A 26,939-nucleotide genomic window follows, 5' to 3' on the forward strand; every position below is an offset into this window, starting at 1 on the left:
GAGTTTATTGAAAAGTAAAGAAATAGCTCTCTAATGAGTTGCCAATAATCTTTTAGAGCAGAGGATGTTTGTGTCCTGGGAAAGGGCCAATTTGGTCCTATCTGTATGCAAATTAGGTATTAAGCCAGGAAGATCTGCATAGTTAATTTATATGTAAGTAGGGAATTCTGATCAGATGAGCATCCATGTACAGGCTCACCATAAGCTCCATGTGGGGGATGAAGAACCAGCAAGTAAAAGAACAGAGGCTAGTGGTCAGCCAATATCTTGATGAGTCAGGGCTTTTTGGATTTTAGTTCCTTAGTTCACCAATTAGGTTGTTTATTATAAAACCTCAGTGTTCTTGGAGGTGACTACCAGTTCCACCAAGACATAGATTACTGTTTCTCTTGGCTCTATAAACTGATTTAATTGCCTACAGATGAGGCTGCATTGCTCCTAACTCCTACCACTACCTCCGATAAAACATACATTTTTACATATTCATTATAGTATGGTTTTTTATCTTATTCTACTTGAAATATACCCTTTTGTCACATTATTACACTTAAAAACCTTTAAAGGAGGAACTATATGTGTATACATACACACACATAGGCACACTTTGGTTGTCTTATAGTGCTGAGATCACACTCTGTTTTACTCATGCTAGACAAATATATTTTGTTGGACACACGGTATTAGCAATAAGGGAAGCATGGAGGCCTGATGAGTCATAGAACAGACTTTAACAATATGTTAGTGACCAGTTATGCAGCTTCTTGGTTAGAAAATTTAAATATTCTTTATTTAAGGTTATTTTGGGCAAAAGATATTTTTAAAGCAAGTTAGGGAACTTGTTGAAATGCTGAAGCATCTGAAAATACTCAAGGTCAAGTTAAATCAATGAAACAAAAAAGCAAATAATTACAATTTACTGTGAAAGAAATGAAGAGTTGTGTACCAAAGAGGGGTTTTAATCCCAGCGCTTTGGGAAACAGAAGCAGGGGGATCTCCGTGAGGCCAGCCTGGACTACATAGCAAGTTCCAGAGATACATAATAGATGTAACATGTTGTTTGTTTGTTTGTTGTTGTTTAGAATTACAGAGGGCAGGAGAGGTGACTGATTAAATGTACTTGCTGCTCTTGCAGAGGACCTGGATTCAGTTTCCAACAATACTCAGATGGCGGTTCACAACCATCTGTAACTCCATTTCCAGGAGGCTCTGATGCCTCCTTCTGACTTCTGTGAGAGCCAGGTATGCATGTAGTGTGCTTACATACATGCAAGCAAGGTACTCATATACAGAAAAAATTAAAAATCTAAACATTTTAAAATAGATAAATCTTTAAAAAAATGAATTATACAGAAAAGTATTTAGAAAGTAAAAAAAGAAGACCTCATCAATGAGATAACATTGAAGGTGAAACATGAAGTATGAGGAAGAAATAAGCCCTTGAAGAGTCTAGAAGAGAAACATTTCAGGAGAAAGACAACAGGCCCCAGCGGGAAATAAGCTTCAGGAAACAAAAGGATCATAATGACTTACTTTCAGAGAGTGCCACTTCAGCACCTTAGTTTGTGAACATTTACTGAGCATTTATGTCTGGATGCTATCTTGAGCATCTGAGTCACTAAATGCTGAGTTTGAACTTGATTTGAAAATACACCTAGAAAGCCAGCAGGAAGCTCATACAGTGCTATGATCTATTTTTAAAAGATTACTCTGCAGGCTTGAAGTGGCTCATCTGGTAGGGACCCTGCCACCAAGTTTAATGACTTGAATTCAATCCCTGGGACCCTCATGTTGGAAAGATAAAACAGACTTCTACAACCAGTTAGTCAGTAAATATAAAGCTTTAGTTGCCATGTACATAGTTGATCAGAGAGGAACAATAGAAATAAATCCTAGTTTGCACTTTATGGTAGCCCAGATAAGTTGTATTTGGCTATGGTGGTCCTGACAGTGAAACAGAGCAGTGGACAGAAGTGAGTTATGTTTTAGATGTGTTTGTTGATAACTTAGGGAACAGGAATGTAAGAAAGGCAAGAACAAGATTAGAGAGGGTTAAAAAAGCTGAAGGATGATGTGTGTAAAATACTTCCCAACTTATAAACATTTCCGGTCCTGCCCTTTCCCTCTCTTTCCTATCTTTCTTTCCCTCCCCTCCTCTTGCTTTCTACCCCCCTGCCCTGCCCCACTCCACCTCCACCTGCCACGTTTCCACTCCTCTTCTCCCTCTTCTCACTTCTCATTCTTGGAACCAAGCATATTTTTATTTTGGTCTGCCTCTCCAGATTTCAGCACCTTTTCCTCTTCCTACACTTGACAGATGCTTAGGGGAAGAGAGTCAGTGTAAAAAGTAGGTTATCATTCTCAGGAACTCTGCCCTTTCTCACCAAGGTGTTCCTTGCTTGCTAAATCAGTTTTTGCTATATCAGAACAAAATTAAATTTTGTTTCTTAAGTAAAGGTAAATTCTTGAGTATGTTACTAATGAAATCATATGTGAATGTGTATTGTGGGCTTAAGGGAGATGGCCATATCTTTTTGTTGTCTTGCTTTTGTTAGGTCTCTCTGTTTAGTCTAGGCAGGCTTTGAACTTGTGATCCTCCTACCTCAGCCTTACAGGTGCTAATACTTCGGTGTCTGGCTTTGACCATATACATGTATATTTTTTAATCTATAAGATGTTAACATGACTTAAGTGTTCATGAATCATAAATTCAATTCATTGTTTTTCCAATTAAAAAATAAAATTGGGGCTTGGCAAGATGGCACAGCAGGTAAAAGCTTTCGCTGTGTGAGCCTTAAAACGTGAGTTTGATCCCTGGAACCCACAGTGGAACTGACTCCCTAAAGTTACCATCTGACCTTCACATGGTGTTCTGTGGCACTTGTACACCAGCAATCACACATATGCCATATGTACACACCCAGTAATGATAATAATAGAAGCTTTAAAAGCATAGTTTTGTAATTACAAGAAGAATAATGTTTGGTTGGTTTTGGAGTTTTTGAAGTGCTAGGAATTGAAGCCAGGGCCTCATGCATGATGGTCAAGTGCTTTGCTGGTACCAGAAATCTAGAGTAGGCCAGAAGGAGCTCTTCAAGTACTGCCTTTGGTAGCTTTTACGTCTCGTGGTATTTGAGAGTAACAAGTGGTGGCAACAAGCAGACTGGGGCAGTGCTAATCCTCTCTGGTTTCACTAGCTCATGTGCAGGTGCTAGTTGAGGAGGCTCTTAGGTCTGCAGGTGTTCAAGTTCCTGTCGAAGCCCTGGGTAACAAGTGGCATTGCAACTCCCAGACAGGGTTGTGTACTAGAGTTTTGAAATTTGACAGCTCTTTAATTCTTCTAGGGAGGAGGGCCTACAGTTTCACTTTTCTAGCTCTTTCAGGTCTTTTAACTGTCTTCAGCTGTAGTTTTCTGTCCTTATCCATCCTGTCCACTCTCTTGAACTGCTCAGCTGCCTCTTTTTGCTATGGCCATTGTCACTGATGCCACTCCACTGTCTAGGAGGCAGTTATTGTCTATCTTTCATCACCACCACCACCACTGTCAGCTGCCAGTCTTGAAACCCCACCCCCTTTGCAGCTGTCAGTGCACCTGGCCCCTCTGCCAACTTTCACAGCTTGACCTGCTGACAGCTTAGCTAAGTGACTGTTTTTCTTCTGCTGCTTCTGTTCTTGCTGCCACTCCACTGTCTGCTGTGCTTTTCCTACGTTACCAGCTCAGGCTGCACTACTAAAGCAGGCAAAGAAAGATTACTTGAGAAGCTTTCATTGGATGGACAGTGTAACATTAGGGAAGCAGATGGAAATGGTTGCAGGGCTGCCTAGGGTTTGGTGAGGCTTGAGATAGCAGAAAACCTATAACATAATGCTTGAAACAGTTATGACTGGGTCTGTACCTGCAGAAGCTGGAACACAAAGTTTCGGTGTCTTGCAGTTTTCTCAAAGTGTCAATGACTGTTCAAAAAAACCATTGTTGGCTTAAGAGTAGTCCAACTGACTGTTGAAAGAGAATCCTAGTACTAGTATGGATTTTAACAGTGCTTCAACAATGCTTAATACCGGTCTAGATCCCCAGAAAGAGATGGGTGCCCCTCCTTTCTCATTATCATTTAGCCACACTCCACCCCTTCCCCTTAATTTTTTTTTTCTTAAATATCCCCAGGTTCAACTTTTTTGTCTTGTGTTTTGGCTTTTTGAGACCGGATTTCACTGTAGCCCTGGCTGGCCTGGACTGGAATTCACTTTGTAAACCAGTCTAGTCTTGAACTCACAGAGGCCTGTCTTTGCCTCCTGGGTGCTGGGATTGTAGGCTTGTGCCATTCATTATGTCTGGCCATGATTATCTTTAAGGAGTAAAAAGTGAAATCCTGTATTTAAGCAAAGAATTTTGTAGACAAGATAAGTGGGAAGGTGGAAATGCATAAGAAAGATACCCAAAATGAAAATCAGATCATAGACTACTGTTTAAAGCAGGGGTTAATTTGCAGGTAAAGAATCCTTTGGAATGAAAGTGCACAACACTTTCAGATTCGTACATAACCGTAAACGATCGTTGGGCCTGATGAATTGGAGGGAGATGTTTACTGAGGATGACTACTTGAGAGTGTGATCTAAACAGTAACTGGGACTGAGGAGTATATGGGTAGAGAACTGGGACATTCAAACTGTGTCATTGTTTTATTTTCAAATGTCAACTATAGGACAGCCAAGACTTAATTTGTTTTAAAATTCTTGTCTGACAGCTAATGGAGCAAAGTAGTTTTTAGTTTTAATCTGAAAAATTAGAATATCTTCCTATATTTGTTTTCTTTGAAATTTCATGCTGTTAGTAAAAGAATTTTCTGACAAGTCATACAGTATTCATGATATTCCAGTATACAGCCTATATTTTAAGAGCGAAACTGAAATACAAGCAAACTCAAATTAACCAAGAGGTAATTTATTTGAGAGCTAAATTAACATTTCCTTTGAAAAGTGGGACTGGGGGTGGGGTTGGGGAAGTTAAACTGGTTGTGTTGTCACACACCTGCAATCCAGTGCTTGGCAGATCGGAAACAGGAGGATCCAAGTTTGAAGTCATCCTCAACTACAAAGAGTTCAAAGCCAGCTTGGGCAATGTAAGACCTGATCTCAAAAAACCTGATCTCTAGCTTTCCCTTAACTGCTTGTGAATTAACTTTTAACAGAAAACTATGAAGTTTTAATTACAGTGAATTTTATTAGTTCTGTAAATAGTTATGTGTGTTAATTTACCTGGTCTTTATTCCTTTCTTTGGAGAATGGGTTATTGTGCGGGCATAGTTGTATACATGTTGTATACATGTGTAGTCATACACCATTCATGACACATTTGGATTGTGCATGCAGTTTGCCACATAGACACATAAACTTCTTCGGAATGTTCAGAAGTTGTTGTCAAGTGTACAGCTACTTACCATGAAAATACAAAAATGCAGCAGACTTCTACTTGATGTTTGTATGATTTCCTGTTTGAAACAGTTGTGTGAATGAGTAAGATAAAAGTGAAACAACAGAAAAATGTATCCAGAATTCATTCTTGGCTGTGTTCAAAATTATCATGGGTCCTAAAGTGTCATTTTGAGTTTGGTGTTGAGAAGCTTCTGTAGTAATTTCAACTCACCCTGGAACCTACAAACCAGTATCTCAACTTCAGGAGGTAACAAGGTGAGGATGGGCCTCTCTGAGTCCTAGTATGCACAGTGGAATCTGACATATACATATCTTTGTCTCACTTAAGTAATAGAGGCAGTATGGAAATAAGATTCGCAAGCTACCTGATTTTCAAAGGATTTTGTGTGGAAGTGTTGGGATACTGTGAAAACTTTCAAATGAGAACAAACTCCATGGTTTATTTCTGGCATCAGTGTACCAGTGAATAAATGTGTGTCTCAAGAGGACAGGTTCACAGACATCCTGGGCAAACTTACTAACTTAGATCACTACAGTGCTTACTCTTTTTCCCACTGCCATGCCTAACTTTTTGCCTCCCTCAGTTGTTTGCTCAAATGTCGTTTGTTTACTTATGATGGAATCAAACCCATGGCTTGTAGTGCTAGGTAAGTACTCTGCCACCTAGCTACACCCCTAGCCTGAATTTCTGTTTTATAATTTAAAACTTTATACGGCCCTAGGCACTTCTAATCCTCTCTTTATTCTGCCTATCTTTTTTTTTTTTTTTTTTTTTTTTTGAGACAGGGTTTCTCTGTGCAGCCCCAATTCTCCTGGAACTCACTCTGTAGACCAGGCTGGCCTCAAACTCCCGCCTGCCCCTCCTTCCTGAGTGCTGGGACTAAAGCTCGTGTGAAATCAAGCCCAGCTATTCTGCTTATCTTTCCTGAGACCTAAAATAGTCTTTCTTAATTCCTGTAGGCTACTTTCCTTACCAAGAGACTCCTGTTGGTCAAAAAATGAATTTACTTGATTTATTGAATGAAGAGCAAGCACTACTTTGACAGATTATTGGTTATTAGGGGAAGTTAAGAAAGAGTAGAGAGAGGTGGCTCAGTGGTTAAGAAAGGGTATTTAGCCAGGCAGTGGAGGTGCACACCTTTAGTCCCAGTGATAGGCAAAGGCAGGTGCATCTCTGTGAGCTCGAGGCCAGCCTGGTCTACAGAGCAAGTTCTAGGACAGCCAAAATTACACAGAGAAACCCTGTTTAAAAAGAATGTAGGGTTTTTTTTCTTGTTTTGTTTTAAGCTATTGATTCATTTGGTTTTGTTTGATTTTGCTATGTGTATATGTATGTGGTATATGTGAGTATACGTGTTTGTGAGGATATGAGACCGTGTGGATGCATGCTTCTAAGACAAGAGGTCAGTATCAGGAGCCTTCCCTAATTGCTCTCCACCTTATTTTTGGAGTCAAAGTTTCTCACTGATCCTGGAGCTCACTGAGTGTGCTAACCTCCCCAGTCAGTAAGCCCCAGGGGTGGAGGGTCTTCTGAGATGAGGTCTAACTATATGGTCACACTGGCCTTGAACTTGTTGTAATCCTTCTGCTAGGGTCAGAAATTAAACTTTAGGGGCGGTAGGATTGCCCAGTGTGTAAAGGTCTTACCACCACCCTGGTGATCTGAGTTCACTTCCGTGGAGGAAGGATGAGCCAGCTCCTCCTGCAAGTCATCTTCTGACTTCCATATGTGCACCATGCCCCCCACCCTCATGCTGAAAAACAGAAATTAAATGACCACTTTTTAAATACCCCTAGGAATGGAATCAAGACATATATGTTGTTTCACTTTCAGTCCAAGCACTGGAGTTACAAGCAAATCATTGTACCTTGCTTTGGTTTAGACAAGTCCTTCATTGTCCTGAACTTACTGGGGTTAAACAAAGTATGTGACACATATTTAGAATGGAGGGCACAGTGAGAAAGGGGTCTTTTCTCTGTTATCCTGTTAGGAAAGCTGTTAGCCCTAATGTAGGATCTGTTTGTTTAGATAAGTTAGTTAACAAGGATTTTCTGGAATCAAATAGTGAAACAATTAAGGGTTTAACACAATTGTTCTCAACCTCCCTAAGGCTGTGACCCTTTAATACAGTTCATCATGTTGTGGTGACCTCCTACGTTAAAATTATTTTCATTGCTACTTTATAACTGTAATTTGCTACTGTTAAGAATCATAATGTAGGCAGTTTGAATCGCGGTACGACAGAGTGGGCACCGGGATCTCGCTGTGCGTCCGCCTGGCCTCGTCTCTTGCTCGCTTGTGCGATCTTCAGCATGGTCTGAGATGGCTGGCGGTAAGGCTAGAAAGGACTCCAGAAAGGCCAAGACAAAGGCGGTTTCCCACTCGCAGAGAGCCGGCTTGCAGTTCCCTGTGAGCCGTATTCATCGACACCTGAAATCTAGGACAACCAGCATGGCTGCCGTGTGGGCGCGACCGCCGCTGTGTATAGCACAGCCATCCTGGAGTACCTCACCACAGAGGTACTAGAGTTGGCAGGAAATGCTTCAAAAGACTTAAAGGTAAAGCGTATTAACCCTCATCACTTGCAACTTGCTATTCGCGGGGATGAAGAATTGGACTCTGATCAAGACTACAATTGCTGATGGTGGTGTCATCCCACACATCCACAAATCTCTGATTGGGAAGAAAGGACAACAGAAGACTGTCTAAGGATACCTGGATTCCTTATTATCTCAGGACTCTAAATATTCTTAACAGCTGTCCAGTGTCGGTGATTCCAGTGGACTGTATCTCTGTGAAAAACACAATTTTGCCTTTTTGTAATTCTATTTGAGCAAGTTGGAGGCTTAATTAGCCTTCCAGCCAACCAAATTTCTGCATTCGAGTCTTAACCATATTTAAGTGTTACTGTGGCTTCAAAGAAGCTATTGATTCTGAAGTGTAGTGGGTTTTGATTGAGTTGACTGTTTTTAAAAAACTGTTTGGATTTTAATTGTGATGAAGAAGTTATAGTAATGAACATTTGCTTTTGTACAGACATTATTTCCACTCTTGTGGATAAGCTCAATAAAGGTTATATCCCAACAAACAAACAAACAAACAAAAGAATCATACTGTATCCATGAGCCTGGCTCAGCTGTCTCTGCAGATTTCTCATATGTTCCCTCCTCCCTTTCTTTAACTGGATTCCTGGAGCTCCGCCTGGTGCTTGGCTGTGGATCTCTGCATCTGGTTCCATCAATTACTGATGATGGCTCTATAATAATAGTTGGGGTGTTCACAATCTGATTACAGGAGAAGGCCAGTTTGGGCATCCTCTCCACTATTGATAGGTGTCTTAGCTGGATCATGCTGGTGGATTCTTGGGAATTACCCTAGCACCAGGTTTCTCCCTAACCCCATAATGGCGCTCTCTATTAAGAGAGCTCCTTCATTGCTCTCCCACTCCATCCCTTCCTCCTTCAACCATCCCATTCCCTCATGTTCTCACCCCCCTGTCCCTCCCCATTACTGTCTCCCTTGCTGGCAGTAGGACCAGGATCTAACCCTGGTACATGAGCTAGCTTGTTGGAGCCCATCCCCTAGGGTGGGGTGTCGTGCCTGCCTTAATGCATGGAAGAGGGGCTTGGTCCTGCCCCAACTTCATATGCCAGACTTTGTTGATTCTTATGGGAGCCCTTACCTGTGGGGAGGAGTGGAGGGTGTGTGTGTTGGGCTTGGGGTGGGGCAAGGAGGAGTGGGAGGAAGGATGGGAGGGAGAACTGGGGTTGGAATGTAGAATGAATCATAAAAAAAATAAATTATGCATGAAAAAGAACCATGATGTAAATATCTGATATGGGATTCCCAAAGGGGGACTTGACCCTCATTTTGAGAACCACTGGTTTAACAGGTTTATCACCTTGTCCCCCCCACAAAAAAAAAAAAAAAAACAATTCCAGAGCTCAGTTGTATCAACTTGACTCAATTCTCACTGCTGCTTTTCTATACTTTTCTTCAATTCCCTTGTCTCCACCAAGGCCACCACCAGTACCCTATTTAACTTCTCAACTTGTCTGTAAGTCTTTTCCCCTTAGAATTTGTTTTTCCATGTTATTAACACAGTAACTAAACCAAATAGCAAGTCTGGCCATGCCAATCATTGTTTAAATCCTTTAGACAACTTATTATTTCCCATAAACCCTTGATCCTTTAAGATTTTCTGGCCTTACCTCTGCCACTCCTTTTGCCGAGTGCTGCCACCTAGCATTAGATTTTCCACATCTGTACTTTTGCTGATGTAGTTGCTTATATTTGAAATACTTTTTATCTCTATGCCCCACCATCTGTCACTTATTTTGGTTCCTTAAAATTTAACTCAGACTGTGACTGCTTATAGGAAATAATAGGTTTCAGGGTTTCTGTAATTATTATTATTATTATTTTTATTATTATAAAGGCATGGAAATAGTCTTATTGTTATTTCTGTAGCCACTAGCTTTAACAGTTGTGCTAGATCAGGAGTTCTTTAGGTGTGAGAGGTAAGAGGGGATGCTTTAAGTATGTGTGAAACAACATCAGTGTGCTCAAACAATGAATTTGAATAAAAAGTACAAAATGGAGAAAAATCATACACATGGGGTAATAGCTTGTATTATTTCCTAAAGAATGGTAGCATAAATAAGAGAGAAGCCCTCAAGAGTCAACAAATAGATGAAGTTAACTAGAATACTGGGGGAGAGAGGAGTCTAGGGAGGAAACAAGTATATAAAAGATATAGGAGTCATGACATCAAACATTTACAGAGTAGTTAAGGGGTATAAAAGTTTTTCTGAGGACAGAGGTAGAGAGGTACAGTTTCCTGGGTAAGGCTACTTGCCACCAAGCCTGTTGACCCAACACCTACCGGCATGCCCATACACACACGCTTTGACAATTACATTGTATCTAGTTACCTTTGGAAATTGTGTAATGGAACTTTAAAAAAAAAATTAGCCCAGCGCTCAGGAGGCAGAGGCAGGCAGATCTCTGTGAGTTCAGCCTGGTCTACAAAAGCTAGTTCCAGGACAGGCTCCAAAGCCACAGAGAAACCCTGTCTCAAAAAAAACAAAACAAAACAACAACAACAAAAAAAAAACAAAAGAACCAAAAAACAAAACAAAACAAAACAAAAAAAAACTAGCCTATAGGACAAAGATAATTCTCTATTCTTATACTTAAAAATGTATCTGTCACCTATGTTCAGCTTGGATGAATGTTCTCTAGGATGTGGTAGTTGTTCATTAAGAAGTAGCAAGCAGCCAGGTTGGCACACATCTTTAAACTCAGCACTTGGGAGGCAGAGGCAGGCAGATCTCTTGAATTTGAAGCCAGCCTGGTCTGCATAGTGAGTTCCAGGACAGCCAGGGCTACACAGAGAAACCCTGTCTCAAAAAAATAAAAAAAAATAAAACCAAGAAAAAAAGTAGCAAGCAAGGTATCATAATTACATATTTTTTACTTTGTAAATTTTTTTAGAACTGTTTTGTCACTTATTTTCCAAATTGCCTTAGCTGTTACCTTTTCCTTAAACTTGCACTTGGAAATCAGGTAAGATGGATCTTGTCTGAAGTTGTGATGGTCACTTGAAGCCTTCACTAAGAGTTGTGTCCAATCTCCAGATTCCTTAATGTTCCCTCCTAAACAAGCAGTGGCTGCTGGGCCTTTCCACTGTAGTAAATCCTATGCTTACATAGAGCATAACTCAAGAGTCATGGCAGAAGTGCTGGTAGCATCGAACCATGTGAATACTGAAAGTGATAAGATAGTTAAACCCCAACTTTTTTTTTTTTTTTTTTGAGATTTCATTCTTTTATTCAGCAACCAGAATGCCACAACAGGACATCTCTGCCTGGAAAGTAAACAGACTCTAGTACCCATTTAGACACTGGGAGTAGTCCTTTGTGGATGGGAAGTTGGTCTATGACATCTGTATCCTTTCCAGTCATTGTGTAGTGTTATCCTACCTACTATGTAGTCTCTGCTATGAGAGAGGTCTGTTTTTTCAAATTCATAGTATGTGACACATGACAGGCACCATATTAGGATGCAGGGGTAAGTACTATCTAAACAAGTATGATACAGCCTGCTATTAAGGAAATAGAAATTGCTCCAGGGTCTAATGAGTACCGTAGTAGTCAGCAGAAAGCTTTATGAAAGTAGAAGGATCTGGCCAAGGCAGGGTAAGGGCTTGTCAGAAAAATAGCAAATTTTTGTTAAATGCTAGCTTCTCTTGAGCTAATGCTCAAACTGAAGTATTTTCTCAGTGTAGCTGGAACTTTGCATGCGAATAGGGGCTGATAGGAGAAGACATAAGACAAAGACTGTTTGCCATGCTGGGCATTTGGACTTAGTCTTGAAGGTGATGTGAGGCAATTGGAGGATTTTAAAGTAGAGTGATTGCATGGTCAGATTGATGTTTTAGAAAGCTGACATTAATCAGAACAGATTAGAATGAAATGGGCCTTTATTTGAAGCAATCTCAGTAATGGCCTTTTGCAGTAAGTTAAACAAAACTGTCTCAGAATAAAAGAGTTGAATGCTGGCCACATTGAGGCCTGTAGCCTTAGCTACTCAAGAGGCTTAGGAAAGAGGATCAAACATAATGAGTCCTCTCTTAAAACATTTAGCCATTTTATTTAACATTATTTCTGAGCTTCACAATGATCCTGCGAGGTAACAGTTATTACTGTATTTTACAGCAGTATAAACTAAGGATTAGAAATTTTAATTTTCTTGGTCCAGTCACACCACCATCTGTGGCAGCTTAGCATTCAAACTCAGGTCTGTCTCAATATAAAGCTTACAAGGTTCTTTCAGTTGTGCCAAAGTGCCCTTTTACATAAGCTAGACATTGACCAGAACCTCAGGCATGCGTCATTTATTAATCATGAGTACTTGCTGAACAACATTCATTTAGTAAGTATATGTGAATAAGTATGTAAGTATATACTACTGCCTACCAGCTCCAGCAAGCCAGGGAGTAAACAGGGAACATGATAGAATCCTGTCCTTGCAGAGCTTATATTCCAGTGGAAATGGATAACAATGTAAACAAAAGATATCACTAAGAAATGTTAGGACATGGAGAGGTAGCTTTTTCCATCAGGGGACGTGAGAAGTGAGCAGAAAGGATAAAATAGGAAAAGATAAAAGTGACTAAGGGCTCAAAGACAGAGTGCTTGCCTGGTATGTACAAGGCTGTGGTTTCAATCCCTTGCCCTGCAAACAAGATGGGGAGGCATTTCTGTTCACTCAAGCAGCGTGAGCTATCCTGGCTATTATCTAATATTCTTCAAATCAGGAACACCAGTGTCTTTCCTTGTCTACTAGTAGTATAACTGCAAATGAAGGGGGTAGGAAAGAAGATGAGAATGAATAGCGTGGGACAAGGGGCAGGGAAGAGATACTAAAGAGGTATAATCAGACAAGACCACAGAAAAAAAGAATGGGGAGTTGGGCCTGTAGCTCAGTTGGCAAAGTGTGTGCTTAGCATGCACAAAATCCGTCCTTAGCACCACAGAAAAGGAGGCACAGTGGTACACTCCTGTGATCCAGAAGTTGAAAGGTGGCAAAGGCATTGGAAGTTCTTGGTCGCCCTTGTTGAGGGGCATTTGTGATTGGAGGGGATTGTAGTTGTCTTTAAAATGATAGTTCTGTTTAAACTTACCGTCACTCTAAGAGGATTATACTAATATCTCCTTTTCCCTTAAGCCATACCCTCACATGGGACTTGAGGATTTGGGGTGGGTTTTGAACTAAGATAGTGATCCAAAGTTTTTTTTAGAAGGTAACTGTTTGACACTTCTTTACTGTGTCTGCAGGTTGTAAAAGTTAACATGAACAAACTACGGCAGAGTTTTAGGAGAAAGAAAGATGTTTATGTCCCAGAGGCCAGTCGTCCACACCAGTGGCAGACAGATGAAGAAGGAGTCCGAACTGGAAAGTGTAGCTTCCCAGTTAAGGTAAAAATCAAATGTCTGTGATTCTCTGTTGGGGGGAATTCTCTATGGTAGCCCATATGATGTGAAATTCCATGAATCAGGTCAGTTGAAAGTCTTCCAAAAATTAATCACTCCATATTCTGCTTTAGTGATGAAATTAAATAAGAAAAATATATTGCAGTTAATGGTTTTCCTTTTTGTATTTAAATAAGAATTTCTGGCTGGGTGGTAGTGGCACATGCCTTTTATCCCAGCACTCAGGAGGCCCCAGCCAGGGCTACACAGAGAAACCCTGTCTGGAAAAAAACAAAAAAAAATTGTAATTAGTTAAAATAATTTAATGATAATAATTTCTGCTGCATAACCTGGAATCAGTACAAATAAGAACACTTAGTTTGTGGGTTGGGGAGTGTTGGGAACTGAACCTAGTGTTTCTCATATGCTAGGCAAGTACTCTAACCCTGAGCTACATCCCCAGCCCTCTTACTTGTGTGAGACAGGATCTCACTAAATTGTCCAAGATGTCCTTGAGTTTACTCTGTAGCCTTGAACTTGTGGTCCTCCTGCCTCAGCCTCCCAAGTAGATGAGATTTACCTAGAAGCCTGCACTATCGTGTCTGGCCAGATGAGATCACTTCTAATGAGAATACAAATCCTGAAAACATCTGAAGGTTCTCAAATATCAAGAGTTAAATTATTTTCAGTGAGATATGTTTAATAAGGAGACAAGGGGATTAGAGTTTATTTTCAACACTATCTAAAAAGGAAAAAATCAAAAGAAGCAAAAGCACCATTTCTCCTCACTCCCAGTGAGGGCTAAATGTTTTTGCTTGCTTCTCCAGTAATAATGTTGTAATTTCTTTGCCTAATATAATTTTCTATCCAGTCGCTATTTATTCACCTTTATCATGGTTTAGCCTGCATTATTCTTGTCTTCATTTGTAAACTTTTCAAGCATTTGTGATTAGATTACTTTTAGTTCTACTCTTGGTTTCTTGTACTTATAATTTCTTGTTTCATTAATGCTAGATGATTTATCTTGATATTCCACCATAAAAAGTAAAACTACTTTCTCTTATTTTCAAATTTATATCAGCTGTTTTTTATTTCATTTCCTTCACATGCTAATAGATCACTAATGTTTACATTCTCTCCTTTAGACATTAATTAAATCTACTGTATCTTTTTTTTTTCTAAAAGTGTTCATTATGAGACATTACATTTAATGTAAATCTAAGGTGTTTACTACAGTTTCTTCTCTTTGGAACCATTGGCTCGTTGATATGTTTGACAGATAATTGCTGAATGTCTGCTGTTTACTACCTAGAACAGATAGTGTTCTAGGTATGCAATGAACAGCACAGACAAAATCTCTGCACAGTGTTTTCATGGTAGTGTATGTTAGAGAGTGAACAAACAGAATAGCTAATATACCAGAAAGGAATTATGTATGAAGGTAATAAATGAGGGTAGATACAGTTTAAAATATGCTGGTTAGGGAAGTCCTCATTGGGGGAAAATGTCGTTTGAGAAAATAAGCCTGGCAAGTATCTAAAGAAACAAATTAGACAAGGGAGCAGCAAGTGGAACAGCTCTTTAGCAAGAGATGCCAGCATAGTTAGAGGCACAGAGAAAGCCATTGTGTACAGAGCCAGAGGAGCAGGTAGCCACCAAAGTGGGTAAGTAGAAAGTAGATTGTGTAGTTTAGTACTTTCAGGTAATACCACTGCATTCTTTGATACAAATTCACTACTATTTATAATTCTGAATTAGTTTACATAGTTCCATACTTGCACTTAATTATGTGTATAAAGAATAAATTTTGCTAAAATTGTACCTAACATGTACAGTCTTCCCTTCATTGAAATAAGTTACATTTGTCAAAAGTCAATGTTTGTATGTATATTTAAAATGGAATTTGAATCTAATAAAAGAGAACTCTGAGTAAGCTTTTTCTGTATTATAAGTGTCTGATAGTAGATGTGTTGCCATTTGTTCATTCTTGGACCCATGTCTACTAGCTAGAAATAATTTTTCCCAGTTATTATTACTACACATGCTCTTATTACAGTCTCTAAACACTCCACAGAAAAGTCATCTGATCTGCCTAGAGCTTTTTGGGGGTGGAGTTGGGGGATATCGAATCCTGCTACTCAGCTCATGGCTAGCCTCAAATTCGTGACTCCTGCCTCTCTCTTGAGTGCTTTATTACCAGAATGCCCAACTCCATTGTAAGAATTTTGACTTTTATTTAGATGAAATAGGAAACCATTAAAGATTGTTGAGCAGAGAAATCGCATCATAGACTTCCACTCTTGAAGGCTCACTCTGGCTCCTGTGCTGGCTATAGAACTACAAGATTAAAAGCAAAGCACAACTACAAGGCCGCTACAGAAGTCCGTGTGAAATAGACCCTGGTTATGTCAGGGTGATAACTGGAACTGAAGAAAAGTCAGTTTCTGAAAATACTTTCAAGACCATTACCTTAACTACTCAGCTATGATTATAAGACTTGTATGTATTTTATAGGAAAAGCTGATAGCATTTATTGATGGATTAGATTAGGTTTGTGATATATCACAAAAAGGAAAAAGAAAGGATGGTTCAAGATACTGATTTTGAGAGAGCATCTCAGCTAGTCCAAGCTGGCCTTGAATTTACTGTAGCTGAGGATGACCTCTAACTCCTATTAATCTTCCTGTCAGGTTACAGGTATGCATCCCACACCATTGAGATTGCTAATCTGAATGGCTATAAGGTTACACTTAGCATATATTCTTTTGGGAGAGATTGTTAGAGGATTGTATTTGTGAATGGGAGAATATTAACTCAGTTTTTGCTATTGTGAATGGGTCTCTTTAAATATCATTTTGCTTTTTTATGTTACAGAAGTACAGGTAGCCCCTCCCCCTGCCCTTTTTTTTTTTAACACACACAACACACACACACACACACAGATCTCTGAGTTGGAAGGCAAAGTTTAGTTTTGATGAGGCCATCCTAGTCTATAGAGAGTTCAAGGACAGCCAGTTGTTTTTCTACACAGAGAAACCCTGTCTCAGAAAAACACCACCACCACCACCAACAACAAAAGGAGCTACAAAATGTTGCCACTCCAGTTCTCTTATCCTTTATTGGTTTATGGTCTATGTATTGTCTATAAATGGTCCTGTATCTATCCTCTGTTAGCAATAGTTCTGTTGTTTATTTAGGAAACGAATGGCAAGACAATAGTGAGGAAAATGCTGAGCTTAAATCCTCCTTGAGCCGTAAGCAGGGTTACCACAATGGGTGCTGCTTTGTTTTCAAGAATAACATTAAGTAAATGTAAGTAAAAGCAGTAAACTGTGAGCCATGATTTCAACAGGACAGTTTCACATGTGCTTTATTTAACAGAAAGATAGTTTTAGGGAGTTAGGAACGACATAGGAAGCAAAAGACCTGAGTTCTATTCTTGGCTCTGTCAGTTGACCAGTTAATAGGACTTTGACTCTACTCATTTAACTTTATTGACACTCTTAATCCTTTCCAGCACTGAACTTCCACAATTATATGTCATGACTTACTCAGATGAAATTATACTCCAGATTTTAAAGATGAGAATATTTTAATTTGACTTATTACTATACACTTGGGTTAAAGACACATATAACTTTGAGACTGTTTTCTGTACATTTGCATACTATATTTGGTATATAAATAGTATATTCTATATATGCATAATGAAATTCTTAATGCTTGTTACAAATGAGTATTATGTTGCTTTTGGGGGCTGCTGGGAAGCACTCACTGTGCCTTCTCTCACATCAGGCTCCATGTTTCTTCTATGGCTAACATTACCAAAGTGGGGGCAGGGGACCTAATTTTTATTATATTTTTCAAAAAGGGGAAAAATGGTTTAATTCATGAAGAATGCAACTTCACTTTTTCTCGTGTACATTTTTATGAATAAAAGTTCCTTACTCATAGTTTGGAAAAGGCATAAACAAAAGAAGTTCCAATGTCAAATATTTTAGCCATTGAAGCATAAGTCAGCTGCAGTTTCTCAGTGAGAAGAAAAGAGACCTTTGAAATGATGTTTATTTCAGTGGATATATTCTTCTCACAGTCTACTGAGACTCAGGGCTGATTCCCATTTTCACATTTCTACAGATAATGCCACTAAGAATCAACACAAATAGAAAACATTTTTGTTTTTTGCTTTCTATCAAGTTTTCTTTCTTTGTTATTGTTGGCTTGAATAGTCACATGTGGCTAGTTGAATTGATTGAGTTACATGGTAGAATGAAAATGTTTAGAAAATCTTGCATCCACTTCTAGAATCTAAAGGTAACTCATATAAAGGCCTGTTGTCATCTTATTCTATAAAATGAAAACATGTTGAATAACTTATAGTAGTAGAAATTAGCCTTAATAAAAAGAAAATGCAAGTGTGTATGTACACACATATATATGAACACATACACCAGCACAAGTACAATATGTAATATATTCATATGTATTAGAGATAAGAATGTGGGGAGATGCTACCACAGGCCCAAAGAAATTGAATTACATAAGCATTTGTAACTTGTGCTGATGATTTTGAAAATTTAATGAAGTATGAATGTTATATAGATAAATACATTACTAAGACTAAAGTAGAAAAATAAAAGTTGAATAGGCCTAAATCATGAGTAAAATGAAAAAGCTGTTTGTTTCTTTTGTATTTTTTGTGCTGTTTTGGAGAATTGGGCGAGTTTTGGCTGTCCTAGAACTCCATCTGTAGATCAGGCTGGCCTTGAACTCACAGAGATCTGCCTGCCTCTGCCTCCAGAGGACTAGGATTAAAGGTGCATATCACCACCACCCAGCAAGAAAGCTGTTTCTCAAAGTGATAACTTCTCTAAAAGACTGAGTAGAGATGGGCTTATGGACCAGTGTTTCCAAACCCTATAAGAATTATTTCTATTGTATTTAAATATATTGAAATAAAACATGGACAGCTTTACAGATTGATAGAATTAATAAAATACTTAATACAGCCTAGTAAAGATATCACAGAAGCAGCCTGGTGGTGGTGGTGCATGCCTTTATTCCCAGCACTCTAGAGGCAGAGACAGGTGGATAGAGTTCCAGGACAGGCTCCAAAGCTACAGAGAGAAACCCTGTCTCAAAAAAACAAAACAAAACAAAAAATCACAGAAGCAAAAAAAGAAACTATAGACTAGTTAGGCCTTGGGGTTTTTTGTTTGTTTGTTTGTTTTTTAATTTTGTTTGTTTGGTTTGGTTTCTCAAGACAGGGTTTCTCTATGCAATAGCCTTGGCTGTCCTGAAGCTCTCTTTGCAGACCAGGCTGGCCTCGAACTCACAGAGATCTACCTGCCTCTGCCTCCCAAGTGCTGGGATTAAAAGTCTATGTCACCATCGCCCGGTTTAGACTTTGTAAATAAACATGGAATCAGGCACAAAAATAGTAAAATGGGATCTAAAAGTATATGGACATCCATAGTACAGTTAACAAGAATTCACAAAGAGGAGCCAGGCCTGGTGGTGCATGCCTATACCTTTAGTACTTGGGAAGCAGAGGCAAGAGGATCAGAAATTGGATCAGGATGATCCAGCATGAGCTAAATAGTCATGTCCTGACTCAAAAATAAATAAATACGTTTGATATCCAGTATGTGCAGGGAATTCTTTAAAGATATGCAACCCAACAAAGAAGTACACAAGGAGGAAGTATTGAAACTTCTCCAAAGAAGGTATACAGTAATTTATATAGGGAAATTAGAATAATTAACATTAATCAAAACCAGTGAACTAGGCATGGTTGTGCACTTTCAATCCCAGCATGCAGGAAACTGAGGTGGGAGTATTAACACAATTTGGAAGCCAGCCAGAGCTACATAGCGAGGCATACTAAAGCTAACCTGGGTTATGTAGCAAAACCATGCCCCAAAACAACAAATCTGGGCTGGAGAGATGGCTCAGCGGTTAAGAGCACTGACTACTTTTCCAAAGGTCCTGAGTTCAATTCCAGTACCCTCTTCTGGCATGCAGGCATACATGCAGGCAGGACACTATATAATAAATAAATAAATCTTGGGGGAAAAAAAACAAAAAATTTTTAACAATGAGATACAGCTTCATACCTATTAAGGTGGCCACAATTTAAAACAAAAACAAGAAAAAGGCAATTTATGTGGACATGGAAAAATGAAAAGTCATATATTACTATGGGGAATGCATGGTGATGTGACTGTAGAAAACAGTTGTCACTTCCTTAATATTCCTTTAAAAAAAATACCCTGGCAGTTCCCAGAGGAATGAAAGCAAGAATTCCTACAGATCTGTATGTACTAGTGTTCACTGTAGCTGTATTCACAGTAACGAAAAGGTGGAAACAAGCCAGGGGGTGAGTGTCAGGACTAAACAAAGCATGATGCATACCATGGCATATTATTTACACTGAGAAGAATCTGGTTCTGGTAAGTAGGACTACATGATGATGGATTTTTTACATTTTTGTTTGTACCATTTACTCTTTGTGCTCACATGCATGCCTATGTACACACTTTCTGCCACTGCACAGCCATCAGTCACCATGTGAGTCCCAGGGATCAAAATCAGATCTTTAGGCTTGGCTGTATGTACCTTTACCCATTGAGCCATCTTGCTGACCTCTGAATTGCACTCTTAAAATATGCCAAAACGGGTCTGGAGAGATCACTCAGTGGTTAAGAGCACCTTCTCTTGAGATGACTCAGGTTCAGCTCTCAACACCCAAATGGCAGCTCACAACCATGTATAACTCCAGTTCCGGAGTATCCCGTATCCTCTTCTGACCTTTGTGGTCACTGGACATGCAAATGGTGCACACTCAGGCAAACACTCATACAAAAAAATTTTTTAATCTTTTTAAAAAGTTGCTTAAATTGTTAGAGTGGATGAGGGCTGGAGATATGACTTGATGGTTTAAGAGCACTTGCTACTCTCAAAGAAGACCTAGGTTCAGTTCACAGCACCCACAAAGTGGCTTACAACCATCTGTAACTCCAGGTGTAGCAGATTCAGTGGTCTTTCCTGGCCACTGACATGCTGTGGTGCATGTATATAACATGCAAGCAAAACATGAATATACATGAGATAAAAAACAGCCTCTTCTTTATTGTGATAATGGGCCAGGCATGGCCCATGCATGTAATCTCAGCACTTGGGGTGGGGGTGGGGGAGCTGAAGGTATGGAGAACATGAGTTGTTTTTTTTTTTTTCAATTAGAAAGAAAATTATTTTACATGTCAATCCCAGGTCCCTCTCCCTCCCCTCCTCCCCTGCCCCCCCCCAACTAACACTCTACCTATTCCATACCCTTTCTGTTCCCCAGGGAGGGTGAGGCCTTCCATAGGGGGCCTTCAGAGTCTGTCTTGTCTTTTGGGATATGGTCTTGTGTCTAGGCTCAGGGAATATCCCTCCATGTGAGATGGGCTCCCAAAGTCCATTCCTATGCTAGGAATACGTACTGATCCACTAGAAGGGGCCCCATAGATTTCCCAGGTCTTCTCACAGACACCCACATTCAGGGGGTCAGAATCAGTCCCATGCTGGTTTTCCAGCTATCAGTCTGGGATGGAGAACATGAGTTTGAGGCCACATGCACTGCATAGGAGGTATGGCCAAGGCCACAGGACAAGAAAGACATATCATAAACATTACTAAGAATAAACAAAACAACAAAACAGAGAAGAAGGGAAAAAAAGACAAGCCACAAATGTAAAAGCTTTACACATTTGCAAATCATGTCTTCAGAGACTTGAACTTCAAGTATACAAAGAATTCTCTAAACCTGATAGAAAAGGTAAGCATGGTGATCCATGCCTATTATTTCTAGCGCTTGAAAGGCAGAGGCAAGAGGATCTGTGACTCTAAAGTAAAATTCCATCTCCAAAAAAAAAAGAAAGAAAAGAAAAATCAAACATAGTTTTTGTTGTTGTTTTGTTTTTTTAAGGGATAGGAAAGAAAGAATTCAAACCAGTATTGATCAAATGCAATGTGGCTGAGCATAAACATGCTTAGTACTGTTAGTCACTAGAGATACGATGCTCAAACAGCAAATATTCTAGTGTGGTGGCACATGCCTTTAATCAGGGGCAGGGAAGTGTCTTGAGTTTGAGGCCATCCTGGCAAGTTTCAAGCAAACCAAGGCTACATAGTGGGATCCTGTCCCCAAAACAAAGTACTACAGAATAATCCACTATCTGTTTGCTAGAATGGCCTTCTAGAGAAACGGACACTACCAGTTACTGGTCAAAATGTAGAACTCTGGAAAGGATCTAGCATGGTACAGACATCTTAGGAAAGAAGATAACAGTTTCCAATAAAGCCATACATGTGACTGCCACCCGACCTAGCTATTTGCTCCTCAGATTCAGATGAAAACGAAAGCCTTACTATGCTTTCATACCAGTGTCAGGGCATCTGGTTTCTCATCAGTAAGTAAGATGCTAGGTATAAAGTTCAATTAGAGGTTTTCATCTTTGTTCTCCTACTGAATCAATCTAGTGTGGTTTTTTTTTTTTACTAAGTTTAAAGTTTTAAATTTGGTTATATATACATTCTATTTTTTGTTGTTGAGACCTTCCATTTTGTGTTTATTTCAAGACAATTGACCATTGCCCCTTGAATGTTTTTATAATAACTGCTTTTAGCATCTTTGTGTTTATAACATGAATTATTTTTCCCCAGAGATGAGTTAAGTTCATGATTTTGCCGTATGCCAGCTGAATATTGCATTATAAGACCCTGGGGCTTGTTTCAGTCTGTTTGAGGGGGTGTGCCTGGGATATAGCTTAGTTGGTAGATCACTTGCCTAGCATGGATGAGGCCCCAGGTTCAGTCCCAGCTCTGTATAAAATGAGTATAGGAGCACATACTTGGAATCTCAGCACTTGAAAGACAAAAGCAGGAGGATTGTAAGTTAAAAGTCATCCTGGGCTACATAGCAAATTTGAGGCTAGCCTGTGCTATAGATGACCTGTTTATAAGTAACTATGTTTGTTTTGTATCCCACATCTAAAAGTGCTTAGGACTAGAAGTGTTTTTCAGATCTTTTTTAAAACTTTGGACTATTTGCATATATCCATACTGTGATATCCTAGATAGGGCTCAAATCTAAATGTAAACATTTATGTTTCATATATGCCTTATACATATATCCTAAAGGTAAATTATATTTAGTATTTTTAGCATCCCTGAGACTATGTGTGGACTTTGCTACAATCTATATCATAGCTGTATCTCATGTCTATTCTCACAAAGTTCCATATTTTAGAGGACTTTGAATTTTTTTACTTAGATATGAGGATTGTATCTGTCTATTTTTCAAAGCCTGTATAAATTTGTGGTATCTATACCGCCCATTGGTGGTGAATATGAGAACTGGGAAATGGCTCTCTATCTATTGGTTCAGCTCTGAAAGTCTGAAATACCAGTTACAGAAGCAGGTCCTTACCTGTGTAGTCCAAGTTTAGTTCAGGACTTCAGTCTCCCAAGCTTTTGTACTCTGAACAGCTTTTTGCTTCTTGGATCTCTCCTATAGCACCCTCATTCTCGGCTTTTTTTCTTTGACTGCGCAGAGAAGATCCTCTGAATTCAAGGTGTTTTCAGTTCCGCTGCTTCTACTACTCCATAGTCTCCACATTACCAGTAGGCTTCCCGAAGCTCCTGGGCTTTCTCTGAGTTTAGGGGTTACCCTCCCTGGTCCTCACATCACAACTAGAGTACTTTTTACCAGAGTGTCTGTGTGCCCCATCTCACTGCTCTGGCTGTGTTTTTTTAAGCTGGAGATTACAAAGAAGGAAGTGGGAAAGGTAAACTTGGAAATCAGTGATGCCTCGAGTTACAGTATTTGATTCTTCTGTTTTCTTTTCAGAACCTCAGTAGCTGCCCCAATGCACTATATTCAGATTTTATGGTTTCATTTAGTGGGAGGCTTAGGGCATGTGTACTAAGTGTTCTCCATCCCTCCTAGAACCAGATTCTGAATTGCCTTTAAGAAAACACATGTGGAGCTAGAAAATAATGATGCATACCTTTAATCCCAACATTGGGGAGGCAGAGGCAGGCAGATCTCTGAGTTCGAGGCCAGCCTGGTCTACAAAGCGAGTTCCAGGACAGCCTCCAAAGCTACACAGAGAAACCCTGTCTTGAAAAATCAAAAACAAAAGGGGAAAGGAGAGAGAGAGAGAGGAGAGGGAGAGAGAGAGGAGAGAGAAAGCAAGCACTTGTAGGTCATGTAGGATAATGCACATTTGTAGTCCCAGGCACTCCAGAGGCTGAGATAGGAAGATCATGAGTTCAAGGCCAGTTTAAAGTGCACAACAAGATCTTGTCTATTAGGGAAGGAGGGAGGAAGCCCTTAGAATATGGGATCAGGAACATATTGCCACCATCCCTTTTGCTTTAACCCGAGACTAGTTCTATAATAAGGTTTAGTTTAAATCATAATCACCTTGCCAAAAAAAAAAAATCATTCTTGTATTCCCACTGTCTCTAGGGTCAAGTTCAGACTTATTTTAGTACTCAGAGTCTCCAAGCTCTTATAGCTTGTATTCCAGGCAACAGGAATACTTGTTGATGTTTAGTTATCCTATTACACAAAATTGTGTTCCTCTCTCAGCCTGGGATAATTTCTGAACCTTATAATTCCTTCCTCCTCAAATTTTACACATCTGTGTGTTCACAAGTGTGTGTGTGTGTGTGTCTGTGTGTCTGTGTGTCTGTGTGTCTGTGTGTCTGTGTGTCTGTGTGTGTCTGTGCGCGCACATGGATGCCATGATGCATGTGTGGAGGTCAGAGGACAGTTTGAGGATTAACTCTCCTTCCTCCACATGGGCTCTAGGGATTGAACTCAGGTTGTCAAGTTTGTTAGCAAGCACCTTATCAGCTGAGCCATCTTGCTGGTCATATTTATACTTTCATGCTAGGTTGTACATATTTTGTCTTAGGATCGTTACATGCGGAGATAGAGGAATTGTATCTCACTCAGGTTATTATGCACTTGAATCCGTAGGTACAGATAACATTTAGTGACTGTCATATACTTTTTCATTTATTCCCCTAATAATTTTGAAATATTCTAAATTTTATTCCTATGAAAACACTAAGTGAATAAAATAAGATTACCTTCGATTTTCTATAATAGCTATGAGTTTCTTGATGCAGGTTTTTAATTTTTTTATCATCCGCTATCTACTAGATAAATAGCTTCTCAATAAACATTAACGGAACTCCTTTCCCTTCTCTCCACAGTACCTTGGCCACGTAGAAGTTGATGAGTCAAGAGGAATGCACATCTGTGAAGATGCTGTAAAAAGACTGAAAGCTGTATGTATTTGGTGGTTGCTAATATTGATCTATATGCTGTCAGTATTTTCTTACAAGATTGTGCTCATTGCATTTTAGCCACCCAGTATCCAGTAATATCAGTGTGTTCTCTCACCGCAAAAGATGTGAGCTTACTGAAAAAGAGAACGTCTCATATTCTCTGCTCAAAAGTACATATTATACATATAAAGACCAGCTCCTGCATTATCCAAATTGTGCTTTTCACTTATGGCCCCAAAACAAGCAGTATGGAATCTGATAGAGAAAAACATAATAAAACCAGCACAGAAATGTTACAGTTAACAACTTATTTGTGATGCCTGGATAATGACACTGTTAAGTTTAAAACTTTAAGAAAGAGCTTTCCAGGGACAAGAGTAGAAAATGTCTGAGTGATGCCTGATGGGAAGAACTTCTCATAATCTTGACTGCCACATCTTTCTATGTCCCTCTGACACAAACAGTCTTTCTCTTCCTTTTGCATAAACGTGAAATACATAACTCCTTTTCAAAATAATGTTTTCCTTGCCTGTTATACCGTAGAATACATGCTACATTCATGCTTGTGTATTTAATAAGGGAGAGAAAGTATTCACAGTTGATAAAGGATCATATTGAAGTTATTTTCCTATTTTCAACATGTCTTAGAGCTGTCCCATAACTGACTCTTGAGGCCTCTGCACAGCCTACCTTCTCCAACATGGAGCCATCCCCACTTGGCCATGAAGGCTTTACCTGTCACTTCTGCATGTGCCTAACCCAACAGCATTAAATTCATGTGACTTTGGGTTTGCTAATGTGAATCTGGCTACTAATTTCTCAGTTTGCTTAATAACCAAAGCTTTTCTGCTTTATTGATAATAGTTTGTTACCTCTTATGCATTCCCTCAGTATAAAATGTGTAAAATTTAAAAATACATCATCAGGTATGGTGGCACATGCCTTTAATCCCAGCACTTGGGAGGCAGAGGCAGGCAGATCTCTGTGAGTTCGAGGCCAGCCCGGTCTACAGAGCAAGTTCCAGGACAGGCTCCAAAGCTACACAGAGAAACCCTGTCTTGAAGAAAACAAAACAAATAAATACATAACAAAGAGGTAGATTTTACTTTGGAATAAATGCCTGACTCTGTTTTAGAAAGAAAAGTAGAAAAATAATTGTAGAAAAAAAAAACATAAACAACTCTGTATACAAATGGTACACATTCCTCTATATGTATAAAACCCATTTATCTCAGATTTTGGACATTTAAATTCTTGAATGGTAGAAGCCCAGCAAGTTTCCTTGACTTCATCGGTGTTAAGAGGACTTACATCTATGTTCTGTGGTCTATAAAACAAGTTTGACAGATTTGGTGTCTTATATAATGATTCCCTAATTAAATACAGACCACGATAATTTATCTTTCCATTTTTGTCTACACTAATTTAAAAGAGAAATGAAAGTTTTAGATTTTTTTTCTTGTAAAATAATTCTCTATTCCTCTAGAATGATAAACCAGATGTTTAGCTAAGCATGCTTTAAAAATAATTATATAACCTCCTCATAGAATGTTTTTGTTTGTTTCTTCTTTCTTTTTTGAGGTAGTTTCTTTATATAGCTCAGTATGTACCCCAGGCTAGCCTCAAGTTTCTGATCCTGGCTTGCCTCCCAAGTGCTAGAACTACAGGCATGAGTCCCATTCCCAGCCTAAAGAATATTTTAAATCAGTGTATTACTAATGATGGGAAACAACAGACAAACCAGGAAACGGGGAGAGGCAGAGACAAGAGAGATTGTTTAGCAGTTCATAGCACCCTCATGAGGTGGCCCCCAGCTGCTTATAGCTCCAACTCCAGGGGAATCTAATGCCCTCTTCTGACCTGTGTGATCACCATGTATGTGTGTACAAACACACACCTACATAATTAAAAATAAAAATCTTAATTTAAAATCCTAGGAAGCAGATGAGACTATCCTGAAACAAACTATAGTTATTAAAGTCTTAAGATGTACACTACTTAGGGTTATGAGGCTACTGTGGAATTAGCCTTTATTAATTCAAGGCTGGAGAGATGACTCAGCAGTTCGGAGTACTGGCTGCTCTTCCAGAGGACCTGGGTTCAATTCCCAGCACCTACATGGCAGCTCACAACTGTAACTCCAGTTCCAGGGGATCAGGCACCCTCATTCAGACACACATGCAGGCAAA

General features: G+C 39.3%; 1 protein-coding gene and 1 pseudogene across 6 annotated transcripts in view; both read left to right on the top strand.

The window, feature by feature from the left end:
- Numb (NUMB endocytic adaptor protein) overlaps positions 1-26,939 on the top strand; it is a 104,245-nt gene that overhangs the window by 41,074 nt on the left and 36,232 nt on the right. For all 6 annotated transcript variants that reach the window (XM_027418454.2, XM_027418458.2, XM_027418457.2 and 3 more), the window contains 2 exons: positions 13,270-13,410; positions 24,676-24,750. In XM_027418454.2, the coding sequence (XP_027274255.1) occupies positions 13,285-13,410; positions 24,676-24,750 (201 nt within the window). In that variant the 5' untranslated portion in view covers positions 13,270-13,284. The remainder of the gene's footprint in view (positions 1-13,269; positions 13,411-24,675; positions 24,751-26,939) is intronic.
- On the top strand, positions 6,668-8,366 carry LOC100772270 (annotated as a pseudogene).

Source organism: Cricetulus griseus, chromosome 5 (assembly GCF_003668045.3).
Source record: "Cricetulus griseus strain 17A/GY chromosome 5, alternate assembly CriGri-PICRH-1.0, whole genome shotgun sequence".
Classification (NCBI taxonomy): Eukaryota; Metazoa; Chordata; class Mammalia; order Rodentia; family Cricetidae; genus Cricetulus; species Cricetulus griseus.